This window comes from Symphodus melops, assembly GCF_947650265.1.
Source record: "Symphodus melops genome assembly, chromosome: 15".
NCBI classification, from domain to species: Eukaryota; Metazoa; Chordata; class Actinopteri; order Labriformes; family Labridae; genus Symphodus; species Symphodus melops.
Window position 1 is genome coordinate 22,271,436 of NC_136705.1, and position 22,445 is coordinate 22,293,880.

Here is a 22,445-nt window from a genome sequence, read left to right on the forward strand (position 1 = left end):
CCAACTGATTTATCTCCACAAAGTTCAAAAGGTGCGTTTCTTTTTTTCAAACCAAACATGACTGTTTATGTCCTCACCCTCAGGGTCCAGCAGTCTTGCCACCCCCAGCTGTTCAGCTACCCCGAACGCATGCTCTAAATTTGATCTGTTGGTCTGTGTCGACATGTGGCTCATGTCTATCATGTCGGGCCTGAAATTGAGAGAAGAAAAACAACAGTGAGGGAAAAACTGGATTTTAAAAAAAAGGAAGAAGTAGTGGACATTAAAATGTTGTAATCATGAAGTAGATTTCTCCTCTGCGTTACATTACCTGTATTTATGAATGATGGCGTTAAAAAGCCTCCCATCCCTCCAGGAGGTGGTGAAGTTGTCACATCGTACTCCCACATAGCCCTCTGTAATCTGCTTGGACCAGAGCAGCAGCCTTTCCTTGGCTGTCATGTCCTCGGACCCCCCAGTCACATGGATCTCTGAGATCTGCATCAAGTAGAAAACACGGGAATATTTTAAATGATGTGAGACTGATCTGTGAAGAAGCTAAGCAAGGCACATTTCATACACTGAGGCAAAATAAAGTGCTTTATAGGGTTATTAAACAAAACAAAGGGGCCGATTTACGATTCATTAGGTGAAGTTAAAAATGTCAAATGTAATAAAAAAAGTGCAGACAACAGGTGTATACTGCAGTTTTAAATGGATACAATAATGATTCAAACTTTAAAGATACATTTGGTAGAGTAGACTGTAGAAAATGAATGTTTCATTAAATTGAACCAAAAGGTGATCTGAGTCGAGGCTTTAAGTTCAAATTCTTTGCTGCATGACAATGAAACGCCTCTCCACCATGTTTTGTCCTTTCTCTCGCTAAAAAGTCTAACCCAGAGAAACTGTGGAGAATAACCCTGTGAGATTAAGATTTCACCATAATGACAGTAAAACAGTTACGGCCGCTCTTCAAAAGCAATAATGAGACAGCACAAGCCATTAAACACGACTTCATTAAAGACACTTTAATGTCTGACTTGGACCAAACACCGTGGTTGGTGCTCGCACACCAGAGGCTGACGTCCTTCAAGCAAGCGGCACGGGTTCGAGTCCGACCTGTGGCTCCGTCCCCTCTCTCCCTCTCACACTAAAGACTCTATCCACTGTCCTGTCTCATAACAAAGGCATCAGAAGCCAAAAAATAAAACCTTTAAAAAAAAAGACATCAACTGAAATATTTGACTGTTTTTGTCAAAGACTAAAGAAATGATGTAAAACTTCTTCAGCTGGTTATTTTACAGTTGTGTTTGCACATCAAACATGGGAAATGTCAGCAGTTGTGAAATAAATGACCCAACACTTTACAACATGTTATACTGATAATTAGGCTGACGTTGACCTCAAACAAACATGGCCACTTCACAGTGTTGTTGGCAGGACAGGTTCAAAGCACATTTATGACGCCTGACGTCTATTCTTCCTGGTGCCCACTTCATTGAATGCCAATAAAGTGTTTGACATGGAAGATAGTCAAAGCAAAGCAGCAGAGAAATAAGGAGTATGCATTACAAGATTAGCTTCTTTTAATAAAATGATGACCTAAACGACCGACCCGCCCACACAGCCACTTTAAGTGAATGTCTTTTAATCTGAAGCCAAAAAGCAAAAACAGCTTCAGGAAGCAGATCAGATCTCCTGATCCTCATCAGGATTCAGAGCGAGAACAACATGTTGCTGAGAGATGAGCAGGCAGGAGAAGACAGCAGTAAAACCTCATTATCCTCCAGATTCATTATCTTCTCTTAATTCTCTTCCTTAAAGAAAGACAATGAGATACACAATGTGCCTTCATATAAGCCAAATGGACACTGATCACCGAGATAATAAATACAGTGACATACAAATCGTGTTCAGAATGCAAATCTCAAACTGAAGGGCTATTCTCCCAGAGAACTCTTTGAACTTTTTGATCCAGCAGATGTCGCCCTTGAGCACAAACATGAAACCAAAACAAACTCTGCTCTCTCCTCTCCACTCGCGTTCACGTGAAACAGTTATCGTGAAACAGTTATCAATTAGAACACATCAAAATTAATCACCACCGGCAAGCGGTGGACAAAATGGTTCCTCGTCTTGCTCTGCCCGTGTCTCTGTCCTGAATTGTCAGCAAGCTAATGTTAGCACACTTAAGTTAGCTCGTAGCTTCATATTGCACATAAATTGACACAGACTGACGTGTCTAAAGTGACTAACGACACTGTGAGTATGTTATTCTTCGTTTCTCTAGTCCTTGATTAAAACAGCTTTGTACACAAGGCCCTCCCGTCCACGTAAACATGATGTAAACAAACACGGCTACGACAACAACACAGATTTCTGCAGTATTTACAGTACGTGTAAAACGTGGCACATTCTGCTTTTAAAATGAATTTCTGTTTCTCCCGATGCTGTGCAAACATTTCACAATGATTTTCCTTTGAGTACGATTATTATTCAATTAGCAAACTTGAACACAATGTCAATATACTGTTCCCGTCCTTACATACAGTTAAGCAGCATAAATAAGCGAACCAAATAGTCACAAATCATCTGATTTTGCAGCGAAAAAGACATTTGACACAGTCGTCAGTACAAGTGAAGCCTGTGGTTTTAATTCTTCCTAAAATGTGGCATTTTTTGGGCATATTATTGTGCATCTAAAAACGGCTGTGAACAGAAAGTACCAACAATGAGGACATAATGCTCCAAGAACAATGGACTCCACTGATTTGGTCTCAAATGATGTAATGAGATAATTAGATTAACAAAATGAAGAACTGTTGCTCTAATTAAATGCCTTATTGTATCAGATTTCTTTCATTCTTGTGCTTAACGTTAAAGAGTTAGATATTGGGTAAAACCCTTTTTTAATCTACCACGAACCATACAAGCATTGGGTATTAATAACACGTTCCTCTTTTACCTCGTGTTGACTTGAAATACATTTGGCAGGAGCTGCTAGATGTTCTTCGTAACCAGAGCCCGTGATGGTCCTCCGTCTCCTCCTCCTGTTTGCTTGAGAGCCCCATATAATCTTGGCAAACGTTTCCTCACTTCCTCGTCTGTCGTTAGCCCTCATAGGCTGCAGCATGTGCTCCACTGCTCCAAAGCTAACAGCCCTCCTCAGCTGCCTCTGGAGCAGCTTCTTCACGAGCAGACCGTCTTTAGCTGAGGCTCCTCTGGAGGTCGTGTTAACACACCGAAGCTTTCCTTCCACAGTGGACCTGCTTCTGTCTGTTTGCTCTGTGGAAGTCCTTCCCGACCTGTAAGCTAACCTCTTGCCATGAGATAGATTACTGGGATCTCTGAGGATTAAAACGGGCACCTCTCCGACATAAACACCTCGGCTGATGCTCTCTTGCCTGGATAGATGTTTCTCCACCTGTGGTTGTACTTCCAGCTTTGCTTGGGACTCTTTTGTGTTCTCATCTGGGCTCTCTTGAGGCTCTTCAATCTCTTCACTGATGGCATTGCTTGTGCAGGCCTCCCTGTGAAGACTTTCTGGGAGCTGAATGTCGGATTTCCTCTTCTTTCTTTGAAAGTAGCGGCGGCCTTTGAGCTCTCTGGAATCAGGCCTCAGTGGAGCTTTTTTGGGGTCGACGTAGCATTCCTCCTTAGGGCCACGAACACACCCACAGATGTTTCCCATGGCTGACACTCATACAGTCCCTTACCCATCGACAAACTGCCAACAGCGTGCTGTTTTTAGGCAAAGTATTCAAAGATCACAGCTTGGACTGAAGAGCAACTATCCCACTGACAGAGAGCCATTTTCACAGCAGCTTTAAAGAAGCCGGCAGCCAGATATGAAGCAGTTCACTTTCCTTTCCATTCACTCTCATAGACTCACAGCTGAAAGCCGGTCAGCCTCTCGGTCTCCCTCCCTCTCTCTCTCTCTCTCTCTCTCTCTGCATGCTCGTGAGCTCGCTCTTTCAGTCTCTCCTCTCACACTGGAATCCTTCCTGACCTTTGAAACATTTCTCCGGCTTTGCTAATCCAGCACAAACACCATAAATGCACACACAGACAAGGCCCCCACGTGCTCGCGGCTCACAGCTGAGCAAGAAAGAAAAAGACTTGTGGACAGACCTGTTCCCGGGCCGGATAGTCTGCTTCGTCTACTCAGTAAACACATGCGCGTCACAGCCGCCTCCTAATATTTGTGTCTATAATGAGGGGTGAGGGAAGGACACTGTTTAAACTGCAAGTGCTTCCAGCTGATGGCCACATATTATGCTGTGAGAAAATTTGGCTCAGCAAGTTTGGCCTCATGAGGCAAACAGAGTCCGAGCCAGTCAGACAGCTTTTGAAAAGCGGGACAGCGTAGGTCAACGAGAGCAGCAGGAGCAGGGACAAATCCGAGCTGGACAACAAAGTGCTTTCACTTTGTCTTTTAATCAGGCTACGTACAATGGCCGAGCCAGAGGTCGGGTTTAAGTCCAATGGTTTAAACAAACACTATTATCTGACCAGATCACCACCATGGCAGTTCACAAGAGGGGAAAACTCTGACCAGGAGATGATTCACTGTATAAAACCATGACAGCAACCAGAAGACTACAAAGCCCAACAAAGTACAGTGTCGATCAATTTATGAATACTTCAATTCCACAGCCAGGAAGAGAAAATAAGCAGCGTGTGAAACAGTAAATGTAATGTCACCTCTCAGCTCAACTAAAAATAACAGTGTCACAGTGAGCTCACAATATTTGAACGCCAGTGAAGTTTCCCTGAAGGTCAAAGTCACCTGTCAGCCCACACGGTTCAAACTACAGTGAGCTGATTACCCAATCTCCTATGTATGGCCATATCATGGTCCCATTATCAAATACTGGTATGATTGCGGTCACAGATTGTTTTGGTGCATGATACATTTCAGTAAAATGAAAGTTGAAAAGTTTAGTAAGAGAAGTGAGGAGTACATGAGGACAAATCAAACTGACTCAAAACACTAAAAGACACATTACATCTATTAAGTTTATCTTTTATTTAAATTACAAACAAACTCCTGCACTTTGTCGAAACTGCATCGATATATTAGCAACATTTCAGTCCTGAAATATAGATAATGTATTTGTGTCTTCAGTTTTCACAAAAACAGGGTTCAGACAAATCTGAAGTATTCTACCTCAATCATGACACGTGATCAGCTTGTTGCTACAGTCGGGCTGGGAATCTCTGGGTGTCTCACGATTCGTTTGAGAATCTATTTTCGTTTCAAATTGATTCTGAATCGATGGATTCAAAGTATTATCTTTGACGAGAAGTGACCGATTACTGTAACTTCTGAACAGCGACTAAAGCCCTGTGCTCTCTCAACTATTCAGGTGAAATATAGTGAGGTCACAAATGTGAGAAATCCGACCGAGGCCTTTTCTGAAAGGAAATCAATCTCTTATCTGTGCAGACAGGATCAAAAAATAGGTGAAACACCTTAACTAAACTCCTGCAGTGTAACAGTAAACCAGCAGCGATGAGGTCAAGAGTTCAGCTGAGAAATCACTCGGTTTATCTAAGCGTTTTAAAACATTAGCCTGCAGCAAAAAAGAAAAGTGTGTGAAGTATGTCCCCCACAACAACCTCTGTCATGTAGACAGGAACCGGTCCTGTCATTTAAAAGTGTGTTATATAAAATCTGTGCTCGGTTCTTACATGTCCATCTGCTGTCAGCTTATATAAGCCAGAGGTGTGTACTGTGGCTGAAGCTCAGCATTAACTCCTCAAGTGTTCTCTTATCCACCCAAATCAAGAAGAAACAGGCCCGCTGCTGCTGGATCATATGCTCAGGGGCTTGCGTGTGAATGACAGCGGCAGGTGTTGGCATCACCACAGACGCTACCTGTCAGCACGTTTGAGTCCGGGCAAAACGATGCAAACTCATTTTTGAGTTTTGCTTACTATTTCATTTAGCGCATTAGTCACACAGATGCACCCTGAAGAGGGCGCGAGCAGATACGCCTTGGTGTTTTTTAATGCCCTATGAATTAAAGTGCAAGGACCTGGATCATTTAGACCAACATTTTTTGGTCTTAAGTTTTCCACCCCCTTGTTTGAGGTCACAGAGACGTGTTGTAACATACCATGCCAATCCAAGCCTCAAGTCTGAAAGGATATTGAAATGCGACTGCTGATCAACAGTCAGTCGTGTGTGGCGTGCCAAAGTTATTAATAATCCAACGAATGTCAGAAGAAGAATTTTGGAAAGATGTGAATACTTCATTGGACACCTGGAATCTCCTGGCATGCACACACACAGAGCAAATCAACTAGACATGAATTATGTCACTTCAGCAATAAAACGAAGAGTATTCCCCTGAGAGAACATTTTTTGGGAACATTTGGGGCGAAAACGCCGCCAAGAGCACAAATAGAGTTTAAAACATTACATCCCTTTCAAAGTATTTTGTAAAAGTAACTGCACACAAATGATTCAACTCTTGAAATGCATGACTTCTATTTGTTTGTTTTTGAACAAACCAACTGCATCACTAAATCCTGCAGTGTTTTCCAGAAAGATCATTTGTATAAACAAATAAGCATTCGGAAATATATGTACAAAACAGGTGCACCAGGTAATGCTGCAGCTCTTTTGTCCTGCAACAGACCAACTAGAATCATCATTAAATGTTCTTTGTTGCACACAAAAAAACCCCCCCAGCATTTCCAAACCCAGTTTTTGCACCTTATGTAAACGTGATCACAGCTGGTCTAGGACTCCAGAAACTCAATGAAGTCCAAACGTCTCCTCACACAAAATCAAAGCACCTCAAAGGGCTGCAGTAAGTGACGCCGCCTAATTACTCATTTCATGCGTTTCACTGATCAAGGTGAATTCTAAATGTAAACATTAAACTTATTATATCACTGTATATATGAGCTGTAATATCAATATGTTAATTATTTAAATGATCTAAGTATGCCTTTCACACAAGCTTGTAAGTTAAGGTGTATAACTTGCAAACTAAAAGGTGATTTCATGCTGACCAGATTATGAAGAGTCTTTAGACTCCTGCAACCGAGTCAACAAGCTTTTCAACCCTCCCATCATCCTGTAAAGACGTTTCAGCTGCACGGAGCCACCCGATATTATCTCATCAAGTTACAACCAGAGCAGAATCCAACATGAACTAAAGAGACTGTGATGTTAAAATGAGTCAGACTGCAGTCACACACCCAGCGTGATGTCTGCTGCACATGTTTGACATCTTGTGGTCAAAGATAGGAACATCCATCTCACATGTGGGAACTCGTGTAAATATTAAAAACATTGATCTGCAGTGCTTTGAATCGCTGTTATGTAACTTAACTAAACATATGCCAGCATGCCTATTGCATTCTGGATCACTTTAAACTACAAACACATGATCGTAGGAAGAAGGATGTACACACAACCTTAGTTGTACATGAAATAAATACAAATAATAATCTAGTATCTGTGCATAATATAAACCTGATTATCTGAATTTAAAAGCAGGTGAATAAATAAAAAAATGAAACACTCACCTGAAAGTGCAGAATTATGGTCCAGATCAATCCCAGGGTCAGTTTTGGGTTGCCATCTGTGATGTCATCGTTCCTGATATTTACAAGTTTGACCTGATGAACAGACACACGTGATAAACATTAAACTGCTGCTCTTAAATGGTCAAATAAAACGATTCAAGTTAACATTTTATTTGGTGTAACAATAAAGTAAGGCCCATCCAACGTTCCCTTTATTTAAAAAGCACCACAGGGGGGCGCAATAGTCGTTCTTTTATGTTGGGGATCACAGTTACTGTAATCCTGAGGCTGTGAGGTAACAGAGAGTATGAAAGCAAATTCATATCATGAGTGTTTATGTTTGTTTTTGTCCACGTTCCCGCCTTTATCTTAGCTAACCCCTGGACCTCTGATGATTTTATTTGTATTGTCCATATTGCTGTTTGTAGCTCAGCCCTGTTGTTTACGAAGGGTTTCCCTTAATGGGTTAAAGAATAAATAAATATTTACATTTACATATTTATATTTAAATATTTATAAATTGTTACAATGCAATACTATAAACCTGCAAATACACAAATAAACACCACTGACAGGACATTAAAATCCTGTTTATTTAATGGATTTAAGGTGTGAATCTTAAAAAGAGCCTCCACATGTTCAATTCAGAAGTGCTCCATTAATCCCACCAGTGCCAGCCTAATCATCTGTAATAATTAAAATCAATACGCTGCAGGGGGAGATTTAGGGGTGATCAAACAGTGAGATTATTTTCACATTGAAGGACCCAGGCGAATCAGTGCATGTGTATAGTGCAGCTACAACAACAAAACAACTCATTTGTGACCATCTATGAATCCTTTGTCTCAAGTCTTACGTCACATCTGGCTGCAGCTCAGCCCGATCGTGTTCCTCATAACACCCTGACTGTAGCGGGGGGAGGGGAGGGCAATCAAAGCTCCCTGAACCCCTGCTGATGTGATTCCCTGTCAGACCTCCTCAAATGCTGCTATTGTAATTAGTGGCAGACAGTTGAATTGTAATTTTTCATACAGTGAGGTGCCATGAGTCCGACAGTGTGCGATGTTTGTAGAATAGGCAGAGTGTAAGTAATCACCGCTGTGTGAGGCTGTCCCACTTCAATTATGTATTTGCCTTTTCACAATATGATGCAATTCCCAGAGTTCAATGCAGCTGCACACATAAACGCATACTTTAAACTTTGCTATTCAGCAGGAAGCGTTTATAAGAGAATTTGCTGTCCTGTGTCAACATGTAAAAATTCATTCACTTATTTTTTTTCGCTCTTTGACGGATTTTAATCTCAGTTTTCTAGCTTAATCCAAACAAATCAGATTAGATATTGAAATGTTTTGAAGACAACTGTGTGACAGAAGATTTTGATTGATCCATACCTGCCGCCTCTTGAGAAAATCCAGTGCTATCTGTACATTCTGCAGCCTGTGAAAGCGCATCCTCCCTCTCTCCCGAGGCTGCGGACACAAAGAGGGGACATGTACCGTGACCAGGTTTGGCTTCGAATCAGGCGACACATTTTTGGAAAATGATTAGTAGCCTGAAGTTACAGGACATGCTTACCGTCTGATCTGGTGAGGTAAAGACTTTAAAGAACACACAAAAACTCTACCAGTGGCAAAAGTAGCCATTTCTGCAGGTCAGCTTAAACCCTGTGCATGTACAGAACATTTTCCACCATGTGCATCCCTAAAAGGCCATTCTTCAAGGATTTGAACACCGCCAGACAACAAATACACAACCATCTCAATCGTAGTGAAAACATATCGAGCATTTGTTTCACTGTGCTTTTTCATTAAATGTGATTTATTTTTTCTTTTTAATAAGAACAATGCTTCATTTTTTGATTTCATCTCTTCTTAGTGGTTAAAACATTTGGATTTTCAGGGCCACAGCATGAGGTAATGAAATGGAAAATGCATTGAAGCCAAGATGCAGCAGCAGCAGCGAAGGGCCTGCGCTGCATTTCAGCCGTCTTTCTTGGGCTACGAAGCTTAAGGAGAAGAATCCAGCTCATCTCCATAGCAAAGCGATAACGTTTTATAAACCCCCACTCCCCAGGCTTTACGTTCACTGGATCTCATTCGATTATGAAGCCCTCTTGAGGTTTCAAAATAGCAATTACCCAAAAGCAGCAGATGAAAAATGTCCTTATGCTCACCAATGCTCGGAGTGCTTTGATCGTATGGCTCAATGATGGGCAAAGCTACTGAAATAGATATAAAGACTCAAGCTTCAGGGCTCATTTTGTGTCGTGATTTATTCTTCATCAATTACACTTTTGCAAGTGCCAAACGTATTGCTTTGTGGATTTTTGTCTCACACGTATATATATGTAAACCATGAGCATGAAGACGTTTGTGTCTTTAGATCATATCTCTGCATCATCAGTGTCATCTGATTATGTAAACAGACATTTATTTCTTGATCAAAAGAGGTGGTTTGACACAACATTTCTCAAAGTGATCACAAATTTAGAGTCTATACACCTATAGAGGAGCTCCAATCTCTGCTAAAGCAAAAATCATACAGTGGGATTGATTCTTCATTGCTGTTAACCGACCACAACACGCTCAGAATTAGTTTGTTATATGAGGGGTGGGGTGGGTGGGGGGCAGGCCACACGTACCCCCTTATCATCATCCACCGTGTCTCCATCATGCTGCTCAACTGCGCATGCTTCTGTCCCACTCACCAACCGCAATGTCTTCAGAAAATCACGCTCCCTTGGCTTATCACCGAAAAGGCAACACATGGGGGGAGAAAGGAAGACATGGACACACACATGGCGGCCAAATCAAAGGAAGAAGGACAATGGACAGAAACCAAAACCAAAGAGCCAAGGAGGAGGAAGAGGAGGAGGAGGAGGAAGAGAAAGGAAGTAGAAAAAAAACAGGATGTAAACAGAAAACACGATAGCTACTTATTGGATGAAAGTTAGTTACACTGGAGAGGGAGTCACAGCTGGGGCTCCTTGCACAGGAAGGCATGCACTTCATATACAGAAAGGGACATCACAGCATGATAACATTAAAGAAGTCAGAGCTGCACAAAGACTACAGAAAGAATAAAATGTTCACGGATAAATTAAATAATATAGAAAAAAGGTCTGCTGGATAACATGCAGAACTTTAACAGCCAGCTCCCTACTCTGTGTGCTCTCTGTGCAGGAACATATATTGTGAACTTGAAACATACAAGGGCCTCTCATCGAATAATCTGTTCAATATTTTTTATATTTTTGGTCAAAATAACATGATTTGGATGCACAGTAAGCTACTCACAATATTATAATGAAACTTTTTTTGGATTCTTTCAGTTTTTCTGTACAGTTTCAAAAAACGTGTTGGACGCACATGAAGATTTTAGAGGAATCAGGTGCTCTTCAAGAAGAGGGGACAGAAGTGTCTAAACTTTTATCCACCATCAGAGGGCCTTGGACTTTCAGTTTAGGCTGCCTTTCCACACTCCAGAGTCAGAGCTTTTAAGCATCAAGGTCGAGCTGTACTTTATTATCGACGAGGGACTATTTGATTTCTGGATGAACACGGCACAAATTAACTTATATATTTAGAAAGAAGTTAAAGTTAAATAAGCGTTAAAATAAGCAGGTTAGCAGGATGAACTGTGTTAATCCTTTATTATTGACAGCCAATAACTTGCTGGAAATACACCCAAGGAACAATTCCTTGTTGTTACCTTTTCCTTTAAAAATATTTTTTTTTTTTGTAAATAAACATCGGGTTTAACATCCCGCTGAATAATGCTGCTACTTAAGAGCTCAGACTAATACTGTGGCACAAAGCGTCCCATCCATGACTGTATCAAAGAAAAGAATACTGCACTGCTTCTTATTCCTTCTATCCAGAAGCCCAGCTAATCCCAGTGAAGAACAAATCATCGCTATCTCTTAATAGATCATCATGAAAAAAAAGGGTCATGAAATCATTTCAAGAAAATATGATCGAATGAGTGGACTCAAAATCTCAACAGATCTGATTTCTAATAATCAACTCACAGAAGTTCATTGTTACATCAGTTACATGATTGAAAAGGGTGAAGGTCAGCTGCATCAGTCAGGTAAAGATATTTTACAGAAGAGGAAAAGGGTTTCAGTGTTGTGTGATTTCAGAAGACTGACCTCGATGAGAATAAAGGTTAACTCACCAGTGTGTCTCCAGACAAAACCTCCAGCAGTGAGATCAGGTTATGTCCATCTCGTAGGTCTTCGTACAGGTCATTGATATGCTTTCGTACCTGGAATGAGACAGAACCGTACTGTTCGTCAACTTTACTTCATAGTTATATGAGTACTTGACATGTACTTAACGTCAGTTCTGTTGGAAAGTCTCGAATAATAAGGCCAAGATTTTTAATACAGATACCAGGGATGGGATCAAGTTTAGATTTCAATTACAATTTTGGCCTCCCCAAATCATGAACACAAGTTAATCGAGATGAAACGACACATATGGTAAAGTAAGCAGACCTAATGGATACCACCGTTAATACAATATTATTTAAAGAATGTGTTGGACCATTTTGCCTTTATTAATAAAACAGCTGACGACAGAGGGGTCGACTTGCATCAGAGGACAGAGGCCTGGAGTCGACCTGTATGTAATACATCGAGGGCTGTGATCTCTGTACACAGAGCGCCGACTGAACTCAACAAGCGCTTTGTTCAGAAATACATTTTAAGTGTGCATCGTGCTACTATAACCTCAATTCACACATTTATTAAGGATGGTGTCATAATATTACACATGATCAAAACTTGTAGTGCTGGCCATCGTCTGCTCGGCTATAAAGCTCGACGATTTGTGCCGTCACTGTCACTGACCATGTTCAGCTGGAGAAACTAAATCAAGTCACATTCTTCAAATACTCAATATTATTTTTCTGCATTTTTTAAGAAAACAACTTTTAGAATTATTTCAAAGACCTAAAAGTCAATTGCATTCTTCCACTTGATTTAACTCCAGGATTGCCATATTTTTATAATTCCCTACGTACTGAAGTAAATGTACCATACAGCTGTGCAGGACAGCATTGTGACACTTCACCTAAGCACTTGAGTGTGGCACTTGTCAGCTCGGGTCCGAGGCTTCTCCTTCCTGTCCTAAATACTGCGCCTCTAAAATCACGGTGCAGCCTGCTGACCTGCTTTCACACAGGGCTTTCAGCACTGTAATCCCAGATAGCAGCCACAGCCGTGGAGCCAAAATAGACCTGCACCCTTGTGTTATTGGGTCAGACAAGCAGACCCCCAACTATTACTCAGCACCTCGGATTTTTCACCGGCCATGTGTGAGGCCTGCTGAAATCTAGCTGTCAAACACTAAGACATTCTCCCATTAAACCATTACCTCCAGTTCAACAAGTTTCAGCGACTAAATGACAGAGCCGCTGGTTTTCACACACCTCTAATTTCTTTGGTGCACTTTTCATGTTTGCAGTTCTACATCAAAAATAAGATTATCAGAATATTTTCTGCTACTATTGAGATTAAATTTACACGATTTATTAAATGATTCTGATCAAACTGGGTGACCCAGTGAGCTGCAGCCAGCACTTCCTCCAGGCACAACTGGAACAACTGGAATAAAACCGGTCATTAGCACTGATTCACGAGAGGCTCCATCACCGTAAAGCAAGGACAGATCTAATTTGTGGAACCCTTCAATTCACCCTCAGGGCGGCTTTATGTCCGGGCCAAGCTTTGAAGATGACGATCAAAGGGCGTAAAAACCCCTTCAGGAGCAAAACAAGAAATACAACTTAGCAGGAGGGAAACGAGTGGCCCACCAGTCCTGGTGAGTAAGTGTTAAGTGTTAGCATGGCTGAACATTTACATTTTCAGAGGAAGAAGTCTAAAAAGGCTGAAGCTGTCATACAGATGTGTTACTATCAAAGCTAGCAAAGCTAACATTTGTAAGGTCAGCTTTGTAAGGCTGTACTCAAGGACAGAAGTGCTTTGAGCTAAATGCTAAAGTCAGCATGCAAAGATGTTAATATACAGCATATAGAGCGCCAGATAGCCTAGCGGTCAGGCGGCACATCCCATGTATGGAGGCTATGATCCACATTGCAGCGGCTATGGGGTCAAAACAGACCTCAGCCCTTTGCTGCATGTAATCCCCCCCTTTCTCTCCTCGCAAGGTTTCCAGTCTATCTACCGTGTTTAAGGCGAGGCAAGCTTACCAAGTATATAGAGCACAAGTCACAGATATAAGTCCATCTAGCTCTGATTACACTGACATCCTAACGTTAAAAATATTAGAACCACTTGAAAGTCCCCGTGTATGTATGTAATGCTCAGTGTTTATGTCGGGTCTCAAACCCTGTAAGCTGTTTTCCAAAGAACCGTGAAACATGAATGTTTGATCAAGATGTTCGGCTACTTTATTCGTTAGCTACTGAGATAATTCAGTGTGGAAAAAAAACAGAAGTGACTGATTGAGCAGCACTACCAACGCTATTCCTGATCTGCATCAAAGTAATCTGCCTTTTACAATGGTTTTCAAAAACAGCGCTCGATGTTGTGCTCTGCCTCTGGTCACTTCCTGTCAGTGTGTCCGATCAGACTTGAAGCTGTATGTCTGACGTTGTTTCCTCCTCTCTACATTATCTCTCTCATCTTTGTCAAACAAAAACCATCATCTTCATCAGTTATATCATTAAGTACGTAGGTATTCATTAGTTGCTCAGGACTTTTATCCATTTTTTTTCCAATCAGCCTTTGACTAGAATTTTATTTTAAGTTTAATATTTTCCTATTAAGACAACTCTTCAAGTTATTGCTTCAAATTCTTTATCTGACAAGACACTGAAGACATCGAGTGCACTTCATTAAAGGGGAAGAAATAATCCCCTTCAATGAATGAATAACAAGTCTAAATTTGTACTTGGCATAACATGAGTTAGAGTGAGGTTTAGTTGAGAGTAGAGATCAATGTACCACTGATGCTCGAACCACATTACACATGACAGCGATTCACTTCACAAAGAGAAATCAGATGAGTCATGCCAGCGCTCGTTTCTCCGGTTAAGTGTTTCATGAACTTGCACAGACAGATGAAACGTTGTAGTAAGTGATTCATTCCTCAGTCAAAAGACAACCTGTTGCTACAGCAGTGTGACATCTCATGTTGTGTTAACTGACTTTAATCACATCTGGGGAGGAATGTTAGCATGTTAGGACCTAGCATGGAGAGGCCAATATTTCTTTAATTGATTGTCTATGTTGAATGGTTTGTTGATAAGTTTGGAAAATGAAAGTGCGATTTTGAAACTGGTTTCCTTTATGAAAATACAGAGACGGAGATTTGTATTCAGGAACTTTCACTTTGACATGTTCTGTCATCGCGTCAACATTAGAAGAGAACACATTTGTTCTTACCTTCACCAGATGCTGGTTTATCCATTTTGTAAACGTCTTTTTCTGCACTCTGTCTCTTTCATCTGGGGAGGAGAGAGAAAAAACATTGTGTGAATCATTGGACATTATAATGGAAACACAGCTGAAGCGTTTGGGCAACATTAACCTCCTTCGATGAGTCATCAGGATCATTAGAAAACCCTAATTATCTTTTGTAAATGCCTTTCATCTAGACCAACCAGTTCTCAACTGGTGGGTCGGAGTCATCAAAGTCTGCAAATCGATTTCAAACATATTTATTTTGTACTTTTCCATTGCTCTGCACATTTTGTCATTAAATAACTCACTAACTAACTAAATAAATAAGCAACATACATTTGGGTAGAGGTTTGTCATGAATCAGTTGGTGCTGGGTCCTGAGATTACTCCAGTTGAGACCCACCGATGTAGACTGTGAGGCTGTGTTATGTTGAGAGCAAACAAACAGGCTCAAAGCAGTCAATGAAAGGTTTGTCTGAAAAGCACACGAGTCAAAGTGGCCTTTAGCAAGGATGTCACTTTCCAGAGGCTGACATGGCATCACTCGCTCCTGACTGCTGTTGACCACATGTTTGGGTTTTTTTTACATTGCCATAGCAACATGACTTCCTGCAGCCAGAAGCAAAACCAAGACGCAAATTGATGCTATTAAAAAGAAAAGAGTGAACTTCCAGTAATGTCTGCTCAGACTCAACTCCTTTCTATTCATAGTTTTATTATTACAAGGGAAACAAAAATGACACTTTCAATATTATGTATTCCTCTCTTCAACATAACGAACAACTTTTGATTTGTCATTACTGTAATTTTCCTCAAGATTATCCTCCCTCTAGTTTCAGAGCAAAGATGGATACAGGCCAGTTACCACAGCCGTGACTCATATTCCACGTCACTGAAGTTAAAACTCTTCAGAGCGATCCTCAATGAACACCGTAAAACTCATGTACATTCAAGAACAAGGCAATAACAGCAATCTGCCGACAAGCCACTGCCACGTTTTCTCAAAAAGACAAAGTGAAAAAAAGACGTGTTTTCCTGCACTTTGACCACAGGACTAACAACACAGATAACCTCTCCCCTCCCTTCCCTCAGTGCAGCTTACTAAACAAGTTTTGCTCAAGGATATCTTAGCAAGTGTTAGCAACGAACGAGCACAGACATGACCGAATCTATCAAGGAAATGACGCAAAGCAGTAAGATCAATACTGACCCATGCAGCACATGAGAGTAACCATGTGAGCTCTCTGCTCCCTCTCAGTTTTAAACAGGTACTTCATCCTGTGCAGCAGCTCCCGAGGGCTGTCCAGAGGATCGTGGTTCAGGTACGCGGATGGATAATCAACTGAGGAAGCAGTTAGCTGTCTTCCTCCTCTGTGCTGCCTGCCTGCCTTCCTTACTGCCTGCCAGCCTCTAGGGCAGCCGTGACTCTCTTTCTCATCAAGCATCCAGAGCGAGTCCTGTCAGGTTTTCCATGGCTACTCACTGTTGTGACTTTCCACGCGGTTTAGTGTTGATCCTCAGCAGCTCTCAAAACCACAGAAAATCAGAGCTTTCTTGTGCACATGTCTCTGGATGGTTTGGCATGATACAGCCAGTTTGTTTAAGCTGCAATTCATCATTATATCTGATTACAACCTGCCACATTTTATAAATGGAAATACCTAATCAAATGTATTTTAAGCAATCTAATCATGTTCAAACAAATAGACTTGACTTTCATGGATGCGAGAGATTTCAGATAATCATCTCTCTATTGTTCAGCTGCCAAGTGTCACCACCATGTTTACAACAGTAGAAACAAACCGAGACGCACGCAGGTGAAGAGTAAATGCTTTTCATGATCCAACATGAAAAATCCCAAAATTAAGGAGATAAATCTCATTGGAAGTTGGTCGTTTTTTTTTTTTTTTTTTTTTTACGAGCCACCTTAAAACAACAACTGCTGTAAAATTCAGACATTTCGAAGTTGGCATCAAAAAGAACAAAATTCGATCAGCTCTTTATGAGTCTATGGTGCAAGCTTGTGACAGTTTGTGCAAGAAGCAAAAACACAGATATTGGTCTTTCTAACTCAACAGAGGCTTGTGAACGATGTGGAAAATGCACACACAGAATAAGTGGGGTACCTTAAGAACTGTACTCTCTGCAGATTCTTTCATTCAGTTCAGCTAAAAATAGAGCATAAAAGGCTGCTGAGAATTGTAAAGTGGGTTGAGCTGACAATTATTTGTCCCATCCAGATCAAGGGCTGTCACAGAGCCTGTTAAGTAAGCTAATACATCAACGTTTCACTTGATACACTGCAGGAACAATATTTGTTAATAAAAGAATGGAGAGGAATAAGGAAATAATCCGTCTTCATGTTGAATATGTAATGCAGTGGAAGACATTTACCAGCAGTTCATGCTGTGTCATTGCTGTCTGTCCTCGTGGCTCCACAGATGAATTAACAGAAAGATAAAGCTGTGCAGTCTGCAGTAGCACACCAATTTGGTTGGTTCTAAGCTCTTTAGCTGCATAATATATGAACCTCGACAGAAAAGCTCATTAATAAAGATTCGCCAAGGAAGTATTCCAGGAATCTCTCCAGCTGAGAGCAAAGGGCGAGGGGTGACCCGGGGTTTAGACATGCCCAGCAGGAGGCTCCTGTACTTCACAAACTACACAGACTACTGATTTTAATAAAAGGAGCCGGATTAATAGACTCAGATCATCATCACTGATGCAAAGAGGTGTAAAAATCATTTGTCAGCAGCTGAACCCGTAAATATAAGACGCATCAACGTAAGCAGTAAAAATAGAAGCAGATGTTTGAAGCAGGAATAAATACGCGACGGGATGAGTTATTTCTGTACCTGTGCTCGGAAATAAGAAGGTCTGTTTAATGGTTTGGTGCCCTCTTGAGGATCTTTGATCAAAATGTAAGCAGAGACTCAAGTTTTTAAGAGCCTCATAAAGACGTTGAATTCTCCCACTGCTTTAAACAGTAGTCCAACATGAATGGGTGCGAACAAGACAAGTCATAAAGATCAGTGAAGATCAGATATCAAAAAGATAGAAACACTTTAGGTGAGGCAAAAATTCTACAGCTGCAAAAAAAAAAAAACTACACTGCACACCTTTTTTCATTAAGACAAACAAAATGCTTTTTTGTGAGTCACCCTGTAAACCTCATAACTCAAACAACAGAAAGACAGAATCACTCCCTGTGAGGTTCATTGTGGCTTTAACTTATTTTTTAAAAAGAAAGGATCGTAACCCAGAAACGTAAGAAATGTAATTAAGAAATGTATGATCAAGAGTAAATAAGCAAATGTGGAATTAAGGATGTTATTTTAGGTAGTTAAAGATAACTATAGAGAAGCTTCCTTCACTCTAAACTCAGGTAATTAGATAGTTCACAAACTGTAGATCTGTCAGAGGTGTTGGATCCAACTTCAAAAAAAGTTGCACTAGCAGCCTGTGGCCTCTGACTTTGTTTGGTTGATGTTTCAAGCCAAACTAAAAATGCTCATTACACATTACATCATAACCTCTTGACATTTATGGCCTTCTAAGATGTTGTCAAAATATAGTCATTAAATGTGCTTTAGAGGCAAATTTGCACCATGGCAGGAAGTTAAACCAGTGGTAATTAGGGAAGAATTTACAGTGCCATCTTGTGTAATCAGTGTGAGCATATACTGAAATAGTGAACAATGCTGATAATGGCACACAGTAGCTATTCTTGAATTAACTTCCAACATTGTACAGACAGTTTGTGTCCTCTGTCTACAGCACAACCTACTCAAAGCCAAAAGTCGAGCACAGCATTCAAACACACGGAGCTCCTCAGACACTTATTTGTGGACCTCAGCAGAGCACATGTGCGTAGCTATTAATAGCCACAACCCTAAACCACGCTGCCCCTGCAACTGCAGACCACATAATCTGTACCACTTAGGTGACGTCCTTCATTTCCACATATGAGATCCACGACTGAAGTGAGCACCTGTGTTAGAGGAGAACTCAACATGAAGAGTTGATTTTATGTCATTGTGGAAAGGGCTTGGATTCTGTTCGTGAGGTCCTATTTTCTTATGAGAGATCAATCCATACCTGAGAAAAGCTTATATATTTTCAGATATGTTTGTCTTGTGTCGCATTCAAATACTCAAAAACTGGAGTTTCAGGATATGACACTCTCTGTGTGCCTGCAGGGTTGATACTAAACAGCAACAGACAGAACTTAAAGAAATTCAACCCGCTGCAGAACAGACTAAAGCACTTTACAATGATCTTACATGACGAGATGTTATCAAATTATCCAAACGGAGGGCTGAATAAATTGTGGGGGCTGGTGAGAGCCTTTGGCATCTTGTTACATCAGGGTGCCTAAAATATCCTCAAATTCTGAGCAGAGCGGAGTCAAAAAGTCCTAGCAATCAAAACCCAGCCTGTGTAATCCTCTTGACCTCACATGGGAGGGAAATCAAAACAGTCACAAAGACGACACTGAAAAGCCCTCAACCTTCCAGCCTATGACAAGGACTCGCTTAACATTGTTGCTCAACAGCCCTCATTTCACGGCTCTTGTGTCACAACCAGCTCAGTAAGCAGAGGCATGTTTTCATTAGCTTCGTTTGACTACAAGGCTCTCTGTTGTAGTCGGGGTTTTGTTGTACATTTCTATAGCATTGAATATGTTATCTTAGTTTTAAAAAAAAAGTGCTTAAATAGTCTAAAGTGAGAGGAAGTCAGTCATTATGTAATGAACTCAAACAAACAGGCAGGATAAGAAGAACATGAGCTGTAGAAAGCATGTGTTTACTAAAGACAGACAAACGCTTCATATGAATGGACAACATGCAAAACAGGCAGGGTTGGTCATTTCCGATGATTTTGAACGTGTCATTCCTTCAGTGCTCCGTCCACACCGACCCCTCCCATCTGTGCTCCATCAGAAGCCACGGCCCTCGCTGTTAATCGCTGCATTGTGTAGAAACTATGCCGTCTCATGTCTCATTCAGCGGTAGGTAAACTTACAGTATAGACTCAGTGTCACTCATCATCAGTGAGTGTGGGCTAGTGCATGCAAGAGGTAGAGAACGAGCAGGGAGATGTGATTGGTTCATCAAATTGGTACCTCATGGCTGACATTGGTCAAAGTTTTTACAGGATTCATTTCTTTGTTCTTGTTGTTTTTCAGAGCACTTAAGTTATTAATTTCAGTCAGGACCTAAAGACAGCTTAACCAAAATCATAAAAAGTGAAACTCATGGGGCTGACAAGGTGTGTGTGTGTGTGTGTGTGTGTGTGTGTGTCTGCAAGGGACATTTCATGTGCAACATATATTGCTATTTGTTCCTTGCTGAGTGATGTACAGTATGTTTTTATGTTGTTTTGTTACCTGTCAAGGGACTGCAGATGTTAATTAGCCCAAGGCTAACTCTGGTGCAATGCATCAAATGGTAACATTTATGTTTTCGTTGCACATGGTCCCTGTTGAATTGAATTTATGTGAAATGCTAATACTGGACAGTTTCCCCTGGTCAGACGCATCACATTGATTTTTTAATGGTTTAATGTACATTGATCATTATAATAGAGGCCCAATAGAGGAGTGATGACTCAGCACAAAAATGCCGTCCAGTGCATCTTCATGTGCAGGTTGTTTACATGGTGTTCTGTTACTTAAAGTGGTAAACAAAATAAAGTGGAGGGGAGATACTTGCGCGTGCATTTTTCTCATTCTTTGTAAGTGAGAATGCAACACTCAGTCTTCTCGGATGGGCAGGGCTGCATCTCAAATATGTGACTGACACAGCTCTGCTAATGAAACAGGTTGTCAAACCTCGTAAGATGCACTTCCAGTCAGAGTTTACTTTAATCTGCAGTCTTAAAACTTAGAGAATAAGAGGTCAAAGAAAAAAGCTAAAAACTCTATGCTTCTGTTCAGACATTATCAACGTGTCTAAAGCTAATTCTGCAAAGTGCTAGAGATAAGAACATTCACATCCTGAGCCACAGAATCACAACATTTCCTCAACTTCAAGCCACAATAGCACAAACTGTGTCTTAACAGGTTTTAATTAACTCCACTGCCTAATAAGGTTTAAGGCTGTTAAGATGAAAAACTAAATAAGCCATTTATTTTAGCAGAACCATTGTGTAACCCATGATGAAAAGCAAGCAGAGTATGAAGGTGAAACTGGCACAGCCCTCTTATCAACGCAGTATCACTACAGAGGCACTCAGCTAAGTCAAGGACGGGGAGAGAGGAAGCATTAAAGACTACTAATAGACACTTGTAATCATGAACAAACACACAGTTTGTTCAATAATGACCTCCATCTGTGCAACAGCTGCAACTGTCACATTTGAGAGATCACGCACGAGGAGGTTTTTTGTTTTGTTTTTTTATACACAAAAGAATCTGTTTCTCTCCCAAAGACAAAAAAACACAAACTTCCCTCACACTAACTTTAAATGTGAAAAGCACAGTAAGCAAAGACTCCCGCTTTTCCCTGTCATCCGAGATGAAGTAACACTGGGTCACGCTGAATGAGCCTCGCTCTCTCATAACCAAAAACCAAACTGACTAAAATCCACTGATAAGAGCTCCTTTCAGTAAAGACTGCAGACAACAATGAAATGTTTTATTCCTATCTAGATTTAAACATGAAAGACTGGAAAAACACAAACGAGAGCCTGAAACACAAGAACTATAAGAAAAATCAGAATATTTGACAAGGCATGAATCTGCATCAAGCACGCAAATGTTTGTCCTATCAGGTCACACCATTGCATGAGCTGATGCTGCAGCGAGCCCTCAGCTACAATCTGGGGATGACTGATGTTAATAGGGATGTTCCTAGTTTACTCAATTCCTCGTCGACTAGACTAAAGAGAAGAAAACACCCAGAATGCACCCATGTAATTTGGTTTGCTGAGTGTGGCTCGGACCACCAGCCATCAGTCCTCCCTGCAGGTTAGAATCGTCATGCCTGTATGTGGTTATGGTTGCGTCAGTCAATATTCAAGATAAGCCTACATATATTTTATCTCAATTTTCGAGACCATAATACTGTCAAACCTCAAGACCACTGCCTGCTCCTATGAGATGCCCAATTCAGAAATCAACCTTGAAATGAAACAAATCCTCTTAGACATCAGTGAGAGCCACTCTATGGATAAGAAGCCCATCCCCCTACTGGTGATAACATTTTAAGAGAGGTAGACACTAGAAGGGGGTAAAATCACTACACTACACAACGAGTTAATATTTTTTAAAAGAAAACTGAAGAGTAGACAAAACCAGATGGAACTTCTCTCTCCCTGGACCGCTATGAGACAGCAGAGAAATATTGGAGAAATCTGTTTCCTGTTGCTAATGTGGGATTGCTTCCCAGCATCTGCTGCATTCAGGAGAGAAGGGTGGAGCTGCTGGAGAGAGAGAGAGAGAGAGAGAGAGAGAGAGAGAGGGAGAGAGAGAGAGAGACAG

General features: G+C 41.0%; 1 protein-coding gene across 4 annotated transcripts in view; it reads right to left on the reverse strand.

The window, feature by feature from the left end:
- dst (dystonin) overlaps window positions 1-22,445 on the reverse strand; it is a 102,967-nt gene that overhangs the window by 66,798 nt on the left and 13,724 nt on the right. For 2 of the 4 annotated variants that reach the window (XM_079362284.1, XM_079362283.1), the window contains exons 5-11: window positions 14,945-15,006; window positions 11,710-11,799; window positions 10,172-10,273; window positions 8,922-8,999; window positions 7,528-7,620; window positions 311-477; window positions 78-190 (exon numbers count right to left, since the gene is read on the reverse strand). In XM_079362284.1, coding sequence (XP_079218410.1) covers window positions 78-190; window positions 311-477; window positions 7,528-7,620; window positions 8,922-8,999; window positions 10,172-10,273; window positions 11,710-11,799; window positions 14,945-15,006 — 705 coding nt within the window. The remainder of the gene's footprint in view (window positions 1-77; window positions 191-310; window positions 478-7,527; window positions 7,621-8,921; window positions 9,000-10,171; window positions 10,274-11,709; window positions 11,800-14,944; window positions 15,007-22,445) is intronic. The other 2 variants (XM_079362286.1, XM_079362285.1) reach the window with 1 other exon arrangement.